The sequence below is a fragment of the Lissotriton helveticus genome, chromosome 10, assembly GCF_964261635.1.
Source record: "Lissotriton helveticus chromosome 10, aLisHel1.1, whole genome shotgun sequence".
In the NCBI taxonomy this organism is placed as follows: domain Eukaryota; kingdom Metazoa; phylum Chordata; class Amphibia; order Caudata; family Salamandridae; genus Lissotriton; species Lissotriton helveticus.
The window spans coordinates 278,099,344-278,111,913 of NC_136071.1; the positions used below are offsets into that span (position 1 = coordinate 278,099,344).

Consider the following 12,570-nt stretch of genomic DNA (forward strand, 5'->3'; position numbering starts at 1 on the left):
ACTTCTTTTTGACAGTATTTCTGACTATCCTCGTGTAATGGTACTGAGAAATAAACCTGACGGAGATCAATAACAGTAAACCATTCTTCAGTGCACAGAATTTGAAAAGGTATGGCTGGATTCGGTACCACTCGACAACATGGAACAACTATGCCACTAATCTTCTGCACTATTCTGTACTTCTCATCGGGTTTCTGTAAACCCATTATCGGAAAGTTACATGGACTTCCAATCAATTCTCTCAAACATTATTTTCTCAGTTTATCTTCAATTACTGGTGTAATTACTGTAACTATCTCTAGTGCCAAATTGTATGGTGGTGTTCTTGGAAACACTGCATCTGGTTTTAATGTGACTCGGAATGGTTCCTCACCTTCTATTAATCCGATATCTTTCACTGTGAAATACCATACTTCTGGGTTCACCGTTTTTTTTTTAATCAGAGGGTAATTCTTCAATTGTCATTACAGGAAAAAATTGTACTGCTGTCTCTTGTTGGGCCATTTTAAACTGTACATGCTCATCAGGAGTCTGAAATTCAACACCATCCGATGTACATTACATTGTGCAGTGTAACTTAAATAACCAATGTCTTCCTAGCAGGTGTACAGGGCTTGAGTCACAAACAACAAATTGGTGACTTTCCTCAAAAGAACATATTTTGACTACAACCTTCTCTGAAACTTGATTTGCAAGCTGTTAGTTTGAAACTCCCAGTGGCGGGCGGTGCAGGTAAATGTGGTGAGGCGGGGTGGGGGGAAGTCGACAGACGACCGAATATATAAAATAAAATAAACAAATCTGATTCTGTTGACTTCTCCCCCACCCCGCCCCAACGTGCCCCACTGCGCTTACCTGCACTGGCCGCGACTGGAGACTCCTACAATTTGGATCTTCTTTTCTGAGAGCGGCGGGTCTGGAACTTTCACTGTTCTCCCAATAGATCTAGTATTGTCAGAAATATCAGAGAAAAAACTGTCATTATCAAATACACAAAACTGTTGAAACAGGTTCAGATATTTGGTCTCAAAAGAATTGAAATATGAGTTAGGCAACTGATTTTAATTATTTTGTAAGACCATCTAGGCTTATGGATCATGTATCATCTGGAAAACTTGTTTCTTTATTGCCACTTGCATTTGCTGAACTGGGACATTTTGCATCTGCATTCCTCTCTGTATTTGCACATTTCCATTTACTGCATCAGGATTAAGTCTACACTCCTTCCAATGTTCAAACATGTTACAAAGATGGCAGAGGGCCATTTTCTTCAGGGTTGCGACATCCATGCCTGAAATTGGACCAACCGAAACACCTCTATCCTGAACACCAAATCCTCCTTGAGTACAACATCTTGCATTTCACCTTCATTCCCTGCAAACAACTTATTCTGTAATCTACTCTGAGCAAACTTCCTCTGAGCCATCATAGGTTTCTCCTTAAGCTTTTTCTAATTCAGTTCTTGTTTATCAGTAAGGTACCCACCCTTCATAACTCAAAATCCGAACTAATGACTTTCTCTACCAACAAACCACTGTTTGCTGTATCTGCGCACTGATCTGAATGCAAAAATAAAAACAAAGGCCTCCCACTCAACCAACAATTATTTTCTCAATGGCAAATGTTAGCTCTTAATAGGCTCTCCCTTTGTAATCAATAGCAAAAAGACAATCAATAATTCATTATTTCATATATTTATTTAAATCTTTTGTCATGAATTCATTTATATGCACCATATTTTTCCATTTTGAACTTTTTTTCAGATGTTTTTTTAGAAGAGTCAAAATATTATTGTTTTTTTTAAATATACAATGTAAATCATTCAAATTCAGCAGAATAAGCACAATACCCTAATATATACAATTGGTACATGATTATGCATTGTTAGACATACAATTAATCCTATTTGGTTGCAACTCCTTGCATAGTCATGAATGAACTAACCTCACAAACAGTCACCTCATCCCAAACATACACATTCACACATCACAATCATAAAAATCTCAGCTGAATTGGCTTTCACAAAAGAAATCATGGTGAGAAATCCTTCCTTATTTTCCACAATTTTGGCGCCTGCTTGCAGTAAATCAGGATAAAGCACGTTTCAGTGGATTAATAAACTTTAGTCCACCTTCATCAGGACGACTCAATTTCATATACGTTAGAGCGGCTAAGGTTGTGAAATAGGGGTTCATTAACCTGAGGTTTAATCAATTACGTATAACTTCAGACAGAACCTCATGTCTATTGCAGGCACCTCTGATGTGCTTCTCAAGTTTTAAGCCTATTAACGTTTGTTGTGTTTGTCCAACCTGGAACAGTTTCTTAAAGGAATTATAATCACTTTGCTAGTGAGGAAGAATCCCTTTTCTTTGTACACTGTACATTCTTGGGATAGTGAGCCAATGCTTTAGAATATAGCCACTTGTCTTCAGCATGCTTATTATCTTATTTTCTGTGGCTCCTCTGTGTCTATCTGACCAGAGATCATTAATCCAATTACAAACAGAGATACAAAGAATCCAATTTCACTGTCCAGCCTTGGGAAAAAAGTTGTTGTGCCTCGTCATCAACTGACCACCTGGGGTGGTAGAGGGTTTGTGAAAACATCACCCTCCTTTGGAATTAACTTCCTCTGGAGTTAAAAATAGCCCCCACTCTTTTCATCCTCAGGGAAGAATAAACCTTAGCTCTACATCAAATAACATTTCCACTGTCAGACATATGCTGTTACTGTTTACACATTTTCCTGCTTCAGATCAGCCCCAGCACGCCTCAGGGCATAAGAGAGCTTTATAAAAAATAAAAATCAAATCAAATCAGGATGTTCTCTCCCATTGTTTTGTTGAAACTCCTGAAACAGTATTTCATAAAACTCATGTTCTGATTCTTTTGGTTCTTGTAAGGTTCATTTAATCTTTACCCAATCAAAATCTTTTAGAGGCACTTTGCCTTTCAGAAAAGTAATCACTGCTTCTTTTTTCTTCATAACTACAGAAGATGGTGAATTAGTGCAAGCATCTCTTCTTGGCTCCTTGCTTTACCGTTGCACAACAACCATACATTCGGCCCACAAATTGGCATTATAGTAGCAAAGAACATTTTGTAATTAATCCACAACACCTTTGAAATGTCATCAAATCTGTCAACTTGTGTGCACCACTGTACAGGCTTGTCTCTCAAATTTGAAAAGTGTTCCTAAATGCTGCAAGATCACCATTGCTCGGTGGTACATGAACATACACTCCACCTGCTATTTCTCTCAATGGATAAACAGAAGCTTCTCCCTCATCCTGGTTATTATTTTCCCCAACTAGGTCTGGGGATTTCTTTTTCTTCTCATGTTTCATTGTCCACTTGTTTTCTAATTTCCCCAAACCACTCCATTTACGAATACATTTTACGAATTCTGTAATGTGTAAACGTATTCCTGAAGAACTCATTATCTCAGTTGTTTCATCATCCATCTGTACTCTGAAACATTTCTGCAATGGCAAACTTTTCGAAACATCAATTTAATATTTTCTGGCCAAATCAGTCAGTCTGTCATGTGTAGTTGCTGCACATATTGTAATTTCCTTACTCAGGTAAATTAATTATTTTTACTGATATTGGTTCAAATGCTCAAGATTTAAATTTACCCTAATAATTTCTTCAAATTAAATTTTTAACTTTGAACAATTATGTGGTCTCTCATTTTCAGGTTCTGGGTTAACTTGGTGTACAGTGCTCTCTCTCTTTTTAATCCCTGTTGCTTCCTAAAACCATTTAGAAAAATCTAATCTTCAAATAAATTTCCCCTTGGGATAAACCCTGATAGAGTTACTCTTTCTACAGTTCTTTGAGCTTCTTGATTGGGATACTATTAATTGGACAGTCACAATTTGTCTAGGCACTCTCTGTGCAGCTACAGTTTGAGGTCATTCTACTGGATCAATCACAATTGGAGCAGTAACACCTGAAGGTATCACTGTCAGTGTTGAGTCAACAGATTGTGGGGCAATCTGATATTTCTGGAAACCTCTCTCAATCTATATTAATCTTGGTACAACAGCCTTTACACCATTTAATTTCTGCAAAATGTCAAAGCAATGTTTTGATTCTATTCCGTAAACGTCAGATTTATTTTCCCCGATCCTGTTACAGTTTAAATTCTTGAAGGCTTCCAACCAATCTCAATGTGGTATCACACACAACAACTGATTTATCACAGCAGAGCACAATAAGACATCACCAACCAATCACAGCTTTACAATACACCAACCAACCAATCTCAGTGTGAAACAATATGAAGTATGAACTCACTCCTCACAGCAGCTCACCTTTCTTTACAATTTTTCTCACATACACACAACTTCAGCAAAGACCTTCAATTAGCACAGTAAATCAAATGCTTGTTTGCTCTGCTAAAGAAAGATTGGCAGATAAAAAGCAGGGCACAGACAAGCAATGTACAAATAGAGTCAGGGTGGAAGGAGACATAACACAGATAGTCTGGGTGCATTTGTGCATGTCTACCTTTGAATGCATTAACACATGAAAGACTGCCCAACTGGCTAATACTAACGAATGTTGTCAATGTTTTTGGTGTATGTAGAAATTACCATTTCCATCTCTGGTTTAGCATGTGTAGGGTGCATTCAAGTTAGGATTTTGAAAGCAATAAATGGACAACTTTGGACCAATCCAATTTTACATCTGTAGGTGTCTTTTATCGGTGTCAGGTCCAGATTAGGGCCTCAATGGGGTGTCAGGTTCAGATTAGGGCATTATTGAGGGTAAACAAGGTGCATTGTTTTGTGGGTTCTTGACTGATAGGAAAGATTCGAGGTGGTATGTGTGATTGGCTTTGACTTTTTCCCCGGTGGAGTATGAAATCTCCAAGAAAAAATTTGATCACAAAAGGTGAGTTGTTCAGTAAGCAAATCAAGGAAACAGTCATTTTGATGCCTGGTAAGCAAAGTAAGATGTTCAGCCTCAGTGGTGTAGGTGGCCAGTTTGTAATCTTCACAGCGATGCACTAGAATGGGGAGGAGTTTATTGCGCTAATGAGTTTGAATTTAAGTGACTATGTGTGCCTAAAGGCAACATCCCCACGTTTTTGCTCTATCGAGGTAGAGGGTGATGTATCCTACTGCTATAAAAGTAGTAAGGAGGGCAAGCAGAACTCTGTTTTAGTGAGTGTTGTATTGTGTAAGTCACAGTGTTGGATGCCGGAGGATGTTAAAGTTGCATTAGAGACTGCAGACTCCCAGTTTAGGAGGGCAGCTTTCACACGATATAGACATCGGTCCCTAGGCTGAGAGGAGGTGGTTATTCTGCAATTGGTTGGTTAGAATGATTTTTTGATTATGTTTGGGACATTCGGATCTGGAGATTGTGGTAATAGGATGCATTGTAGGATCACAGAGTATTTGGTATGTGGGCTGCTTGAGAGGTAATGTGCTTGGGGGAATTATTTGAAGCACTGGATTGTTGTTGCTGATGGGCTCTTCAGGAGTAGATTTGTTGACTGAGTTGTAACGGGATGTTAAGAGAGCAATTCATGTGTGCAAACAGCTTGTGGGAGGGACATGGACTGTGTGGTTTAGAGACATTGTATCTCATGCAGCAGATCCAGCTTCTGTTTCATATCAAGCACTTCATTTTCAGAGAGGTTGGGAGATTTTTACTCTCAGCAGTAGTAAGAGGCTATAAGAAATTTGAGGCCAGTAATCACACCCATCATATGAATGATGCGCATGAGTGACACTGCCCTTCTGTGGAGAGTCAATTGTTTATGTGTGGCTGGACTGGACTGGACTGGGAGATTAGTTGACAGCATTTGTGGTGGCTACAAGGAGGGTTGTGGGTGTGGTCCTGTCCAGTATTTTAATCTGTGCCAGTTTAACACTAGTGCTTTTCCAAGCTACAGCCCCAAGTACCTTGATTTATACCGGCATTATGCTTGCTAGTTTCATTTCCAACAGGCTCTGTGGGGGAAAATGGGGCAATGGGGAGAGGAAACAAGTTGTGCCATAGTAAGATGCACACAACAAACAAAGCTGGGTTGGAATGGTGAGCAAATGAATGATGGATTCAACCCAGATCACTTGACTGGGGGTGAGTGGTTGAAACGTTTCGGCACTCCCCCATCATCTTGTTGTGTTTGCATAGTAAAATGCTTGGCAGGGTATCAATGGTGTTGGCTTTTAGGGCCTTCATGGTATCATACAAAATGTGAAGATATAGCAGATGATATCCTAGGGTTGGATCATCACTTCCCATTTTTGTAGTCAATAATGTGCAACTCACATTTCAAAATATGCTAAACTGAGATAGAGCCTTTTCCCCATGAGGAGCTTTTGTGTTCTTTGAGTATAAGAAGAACAATCATGGTGTTATCCTGTTGTGCAGCTAGTAAGAGGCCTAACAACAGTCACACATATTTGTCCATTACATGTATTTAGCAAACATAGATTGTAGATGTACCTGTGAATATATATATACGTCAAAAATCTATAGGTCCAATATTACCATGTTTACCAAACATGGATGCCAAACAGTTAATTGGGTGAAACGTCTGCGGTACCTCTAGGACCCAGCACATCTGTGGAAATAGTTCATCTTTCATATTGAGGCATAAGTTTGCATAATGAATATACCTGTAAAACAGCATCATTGGTTTTAAATTCAGCAATAAATCAGTTGAAGTGGTGCCACAAAGGTCCGGGTTAGGAGATCTTTATTTTTGTTTAGGTAAAACGCAGCACCAAAGCAGTGAAAGATCAAGAGCTGCGTGAGCCAATGGGCACAGAACACTCAAGTGAAATAAAATACCAGGCGATGATCAGCTTTCTGAGCATGTGACACACAGGAAGAAGTCAACATCTTGGAAATGAAAAAGACATGAAAACGCACCTCTCATATTCACCATTATAAAGGTGTACAAATAGTAAACCATGATATGCTGTTAATGATACCTATAAATAACAGAATTACTCATCCATCTTGGTGTTGGTGGTTTTCCTAGCAGACCTCCTTCTGTTCCGGCCTGACATCAGAGCTTCTGCCTGTCCACATTCATTCCTGACAACTCCATGCATCCCTGGCAGGCTCCAAGTATCAAGCATTTTCTAGCTACAACATTGTCTTATTCGCACCGATAATAAACAATTTTGGACTTTCTCAATCTGGATTCTACATTTGATCAAGAATGTTACACATACCTGAATATTTAACCCCTTGGCCGCGGCGGTAATTCCGCCGCGGCGCTAGGGGGGAGGTGGGGCCGCGCGGCGCCGCCATGCTCGTGACGGAACCACTCGTTCACAAGCCACGGGCGTGCTGTGCTTGTGACGGAGTGGTTCCGTCACGGCCCCGCCCGCTCAATAGAACGCGCCGAGCAGGCGCAAAATTGATGCTGAGCAGGTGCGGAGGCCGGGCCGTGACGTGAGACCTCCATCACCAGCACAGCGCGTCAGTGGCTGGTGATGGAGTGGTTCCGTCACCAGCACGCATGTAGTTAACAGCAATTATACAGTCTTGGATACCGAGACATATAGAGCCCCAGTATATATTCAAGCGTCCACGCCCAGTGGTGCAGCGTGATTTATCTACTGGAAAAAGATTCAGCATCTCATTAGAAGTTGGCCACATTTAGCAGCGGAAATACCGGAGGAGCAGAATAAAGTTCGCCAGCCAGTATCCCTGCTGAAAACTCCGACCATTAGCAGTTTTCTCACAAAATGGGAAATAACGTTGGCTCACACCTGGATATACCGAAGGGCAGATTTACAAGCCCCAAGCGCCGCTGGTGCATCACGTTACGTGACGCACCGGTGGCACAACCTGCTAAGGGATATTTTTAAGCACAGGTAAAGTCATCCTGCGTGACTTAACCTGTGCTTGTAAATATCGCCCCTGTTCACGCAGCACTTTGAGTGTTAGGGGTGGGACATGGGTGTTGCTGGTGTTCCCACGCAACAACCATGTCCACTGAGAAATCGTAAACCTGGAGATGCGTCAGTTTGCTGCGCTACCATAGGGGTGGCGTAGCCAAGCGAAATGAGGAGAAATGTTTTCATTTCTCCTCGTTTTTTCCTCTTTCAATGCGTGCTGCATTCTACAGCACGCATTGAAAGAGGAAAATGCCTGCAGTGATTGCTTTTGTGCAGAAAGGGGCCCCTTCTTTCACAAAAGCAATCTCCCCATGGCGCAAGCATCCTTGCACCATGGTGCAAGGGTGCCTGCGCGAGCGCATGGCAGCTGTTTCTGCGCCAGCGCTGGGGAGACCACAGGATGCGACATATCATTGTAGATATGTTGCATTCCTGTGCTCTGAAAGTGCTGCAGCGTGGCACAGCCAAAGGGCTTGTGGTGCCACGCTGCGGCACTTTCTTGTAGATCTACCCCCCAGTGCTTTTGTGAGCAGTTAACACCACTAAAAAACACTGGACTGTTGGTGGGCATGTTACATGACCGGGTGCAATGAGGGACGGAGATGCGTGTGTCAGTTGTGTCTTTCCACGGGAGTATTAATGGTGACCCCCCCAGCAGGCGGGTAGGGGGCGGGGCTTGTTGAATGTTGCTTGTGCAGCCCTAGCGCCAGTACCTGGAGCAACTCTGAGAGGCCTGCCTAGTGTCTCTGGGCCTGGAACTATCAGGTTCGAGATTTCGTCCTTGATAATTCCGAGTCCTGAAACACTCTTAACTGCAATTTTAACTCCTAATGAGGCCATATGATAAACTCAAGCTTAAGTTCTTAATTGAACCGGAAAGGTAATAGAATATTTACTCTCTCTAATATGGTCTTCCGTGTCTTGTCAGGAATAAGAATCCTGCGGGGCAGATGTACAAGCCCCTTGCGTAAAAATGCGGCCCATTTACAACATGACCCATATAGGAAGATGCGCCACGTTGCAAAGCCCTGCATTACATTATATCTGCATCAGGTATAATGTATGCAGGGTGGGCGTTCCAATGTTTGGAGCAGGTGTGAGGAGTGACGCAGCACAATGAGGATAGCCCCCCCCACGCATTGCTCTGTTGTGTCGTGCTTGCGACAAAACTCCAGCAATGCGTGACTTTTGCGCCAACAGGTGCATCAGAATTTAGGACCCATCTGTCATTCCTTGCACAATGGTGCGCCATATTGTAAATATGGCGCATCCATGGTGGAGCAAGGGTTTCTCAGGGTGGCACAGGGAAAGTGACGCATCTCTACAGATGCATCACTTTTGTGTAAATCTGCCCCGGCATTTGGCTAGATTCATGCTATACACATACAACAAGGCAGTTTTTAGGAAAGTTGGCCACAATAACTATCCTTTCTTTTTCTGTTTAGTGAACAGTGCCAGGGAGCAAGGATAGTTTGGGATTCATGATAGAGGTACAATAATTCAGGGTGAAGTGTTTATTTAGAAAGTTTTATATAGCGCGAACATGACCACCAGTGTGCTTATTGTATTGTTTAACTACAGTGTCTCCTATGTAGTTAAGCAATTCAAGGCATTAGGGTCAGAATCTTCGTCACACAACAATTAAAGAAAATATTTGGATCCTCCCCATTTTAGAACCGAAGGCGGTATCTAAACTGGATGTCATGAATTGGATGCAATGTACCAAATCCCCATCGCTTTTGGTCTATAGGAGGGATGTCCTCTTGTGGGTCAAGCAGCTCAAACTCGAAATAGGTCAACATCAAGAATACAAATTGTTTTAATTCATTGACTGCAAAGAAACGTCCAGGGCAAATTGAGACTCCACCGCCCCATGGCATGGAGAAATATTTCACCTTTTTCCCATCCTTGTAAAAATCTACTTTTTTAGAGCCATCAGGATTAAGAAAACGGTTGTATTTAAAAATATGAGGTTCTGGATGCACCTCTGGGTCCATCTGTACAGCGATGTATGGAAATAATGCTACTCTGTCCCCTTTGCGGATAGCGTATTCTCGACCATCTGCCATCTGGAGATTCATGTCCTCCAACACTCCTCGCATCAGGACTGGAGCAGTGGTCAGTCGCTGAGACTCTTCCACTGCGCTGTCCAGAACAGGTGTCTTCAACAACATGTCCCTAGTAAGATTCAACAGTCGACTCCCTGGCTTTACCTCTTGCCCAGATGTTTTTATGACATGGTCAATTTCTTCTCGCAGAGCCTTCATAGCTTCTGGGTTCTTCATTAAGTGCAGAAGAAGCCAGAAGCCAGCAGGCCCAGTGTTATTTTGCGATATCCATAGAAGTACAAACAATAATCTATCTTGCATGTATTCATCCATCCCATTTTCAGCCTGGCACTGTAACTGATCAGAAATCCATCCACTAACATTATCTTTGTTCATGGTGTTCTTCGCAGACAGCTTATTCCAGAAGTACCTTTTCAGACGTTCAGCTTCAAGTTTTTCCTTCAGTGGAAGAATACTATAAGCCATTTGGGGGATGAGGCGGTCATACTTTCTGAACTTATGATATAATTCCTCTGAAAGGAACCGATCAATCTCGTTGGCCTTTTCTGTGCTTCCTGCTTGCTTGGCTGACTCGTTTCCGAACAATGACAAGTATCCGGCATGGAACACGATGTTATAGCTGAAATGGGAAAGTCCATCCTGCTTCCAAGTTCTATCACCTTCTCCTGAGCCAACACTGTGAAGCATCAGATTCTGCAAGTTCTCCATCATTGCTTGGGTCATGACCATAAGTCCATCCCCCATCAGATATTTTGTATTTGATGTTTGCAGATCTTTAGGGCCACTTGGTGTGGAATAGTAGCTGAAAGTTGTGGCTGAAAAGTCTTGTGCAAACTTATCAAAGTCCAACTTGGACCGTGATTCCTTCAACACTGAGCCGAAAGAAAGTGGGTCCAACAGAAAAGTGATGTAATAGCCTCCAATCTGAACTGTGAAAATGTCACCATGCTTCTTCTGCATCTTCTTCAAAAACTCTACACCATTGTCTTTGCATTCCAGAGCATAACCTAACCATGGAATATAGCCTTTGTCCAAAGGAGGCTCATTCGGTCTTCTCCGACGAAACAATCCCAGAAGATAAAGACCACCAATGGCAGAGAAGATCAAAGCTAACATGAGGGGTACAACAAAAGGCATGTCTGCAAAAGTGTTTTCTGTTTGATTTGAGATGCCAGAGTTTCTGAAAAACAAAATCAAAAAAAAATTTCAATCATTGTTAAAAGTTTGCCAGTTCTAAATTAATACAGTGAAACGTATTCCATTTGAAGGTGTTCACCCTGTTTTCGTTACAAGTGGGAGAATTGATTATATTCCTAATGCAAGGTCAAATTTCTTAAAGGTGCTACCAGGTAATAGTCAACCACCAAAGTCACAGGAGATCTTTAACACATTTGTTACTGTAGATACTTTCAATAGATTTAGTTAAATTATAATTTGTGACAGCATTCTACAACTTTTGTTGGTATGGTCTGTGGTTGCATCAATTGCTTTGCCCAAATCTGAGATTAAGTTGGTTTCTACCACTTACACCATCTGGCAATTATACCTAGCACCTTTGTATCCGGCTTGGTAGTAGAGGCGCCTCTGAAAGTGGGCGTACACAGTGGAGACTAGTATTTACCTTTCTGAGCAGGCTATCTCTTTCGAAGAGGCGATGGGTGTAGGGTATCTCTGCAGGGCGTTTGCTCTACTTTTGAGCAGTCTGTGCCCTTTTAAACATGATGAAACTCAGTGGCATAGGAAGATTGTCATGTGCCCTTGGGATAGCAAGTAAATTGGGGCTCCATCCAATGGTTTGCTAAAAAAGACAGCCAGAATTTGGGTGCAATGGGTCCCTAACAATGGGCCCTGATGACACTGCACCGGCTGCACAATAAATAGCCATGGCCAAAGTGTGGCTTTGCTTTTAAAGGGTCATATCACTGCAGGGATGAAAAAAACCCTCAACAAAGTAAATTCATTTGTGCCATTTTTTTGCTTTTAGTGCAGTTGTGGATTGAATAAATTGTATTTACACCTGGGGAAGCATTGCAGAACTGAATTCACACTATTTTTGCTTTGCTTTTCTGATGAGCAGGAAAGCAAATCCATTCTCTCCAGTTTTCGAATATGAAAAATGGCAGTGCATTTACGGCAACATCTGTTTACTTCACTTACATTGCCTAAGTAACAATACAGTCATAACCCAATTTTTTGCTCTTACCTTGCCACAACAGAAATCTGTAATATGGACAAATTAGAAAGGCAAGAAAGAATATTTTCAATTTTTTGGGACTGATGCAAAGTCTCTGTGCTATAGCCACAATACTGCCTTCTCTGGCTGAGAATAGGCACGTTCTGTGTCAGACAGGCTTCGACTGGCATAAGCCACAATGCCTCTCCGAGTATTTGGATGACCATTATGTTGAGCAAGGTTTGCTCTCAGCCCCACCAGCCTTGCATCTACAGTGATTTCTGTATGCAACTTATGGTCAAAATAGGCGAATTCGGTTGCATTCTCAATTTCATGTTTTATCCTTTTTAAACTTTTATCACATTGAGCAGACCATTGGAAAAGAACATTCCTTTTGTCAAGTCTCTCAAAGGGGCACTCACAGTAGCAAAATCACAAATGTACCTTG

The 12,570-nt window shown here is 41.7% G+C and overlaps 1 protein-coding gene across 1 annotated transcript; it reads right to left on the reverse strand.

The window, feature by feature from the left end:
- Positions 1-9,270: 9,270 nt before the first annotated feature.
- LOC144785156 (5-beta-cholestane-3-alpha,7-alpha-diol 12-alpha-hydroxylase-like) lies at positions 9,271-11,125 on the reverse strand. The gene has a single exon (XM_078664224.1). The coding sequence runs from the start codon at positions 11,084-11,086 to the stop codon at positions 9,551-9,553; it is 1,536 nt and encodes a 511-aa protein (XP_078520350.1). The 5' UTR covers positions 11,087-11,125; the 3' UTR covers positions 9,271-9,550.
- Between the last annotated feature and the right edge of the window lie 1,445 nt (positions 11,126-12,570).

Coding starts and splice junctions, on each gene's coding strand:
- LOC144785156 (XM_078664224.1), bottom strand. CDS start 11,086: ATGCCTTTTGTTGTACCCCTCATGTTAGCTTTGATCTTCTCTGCCATT.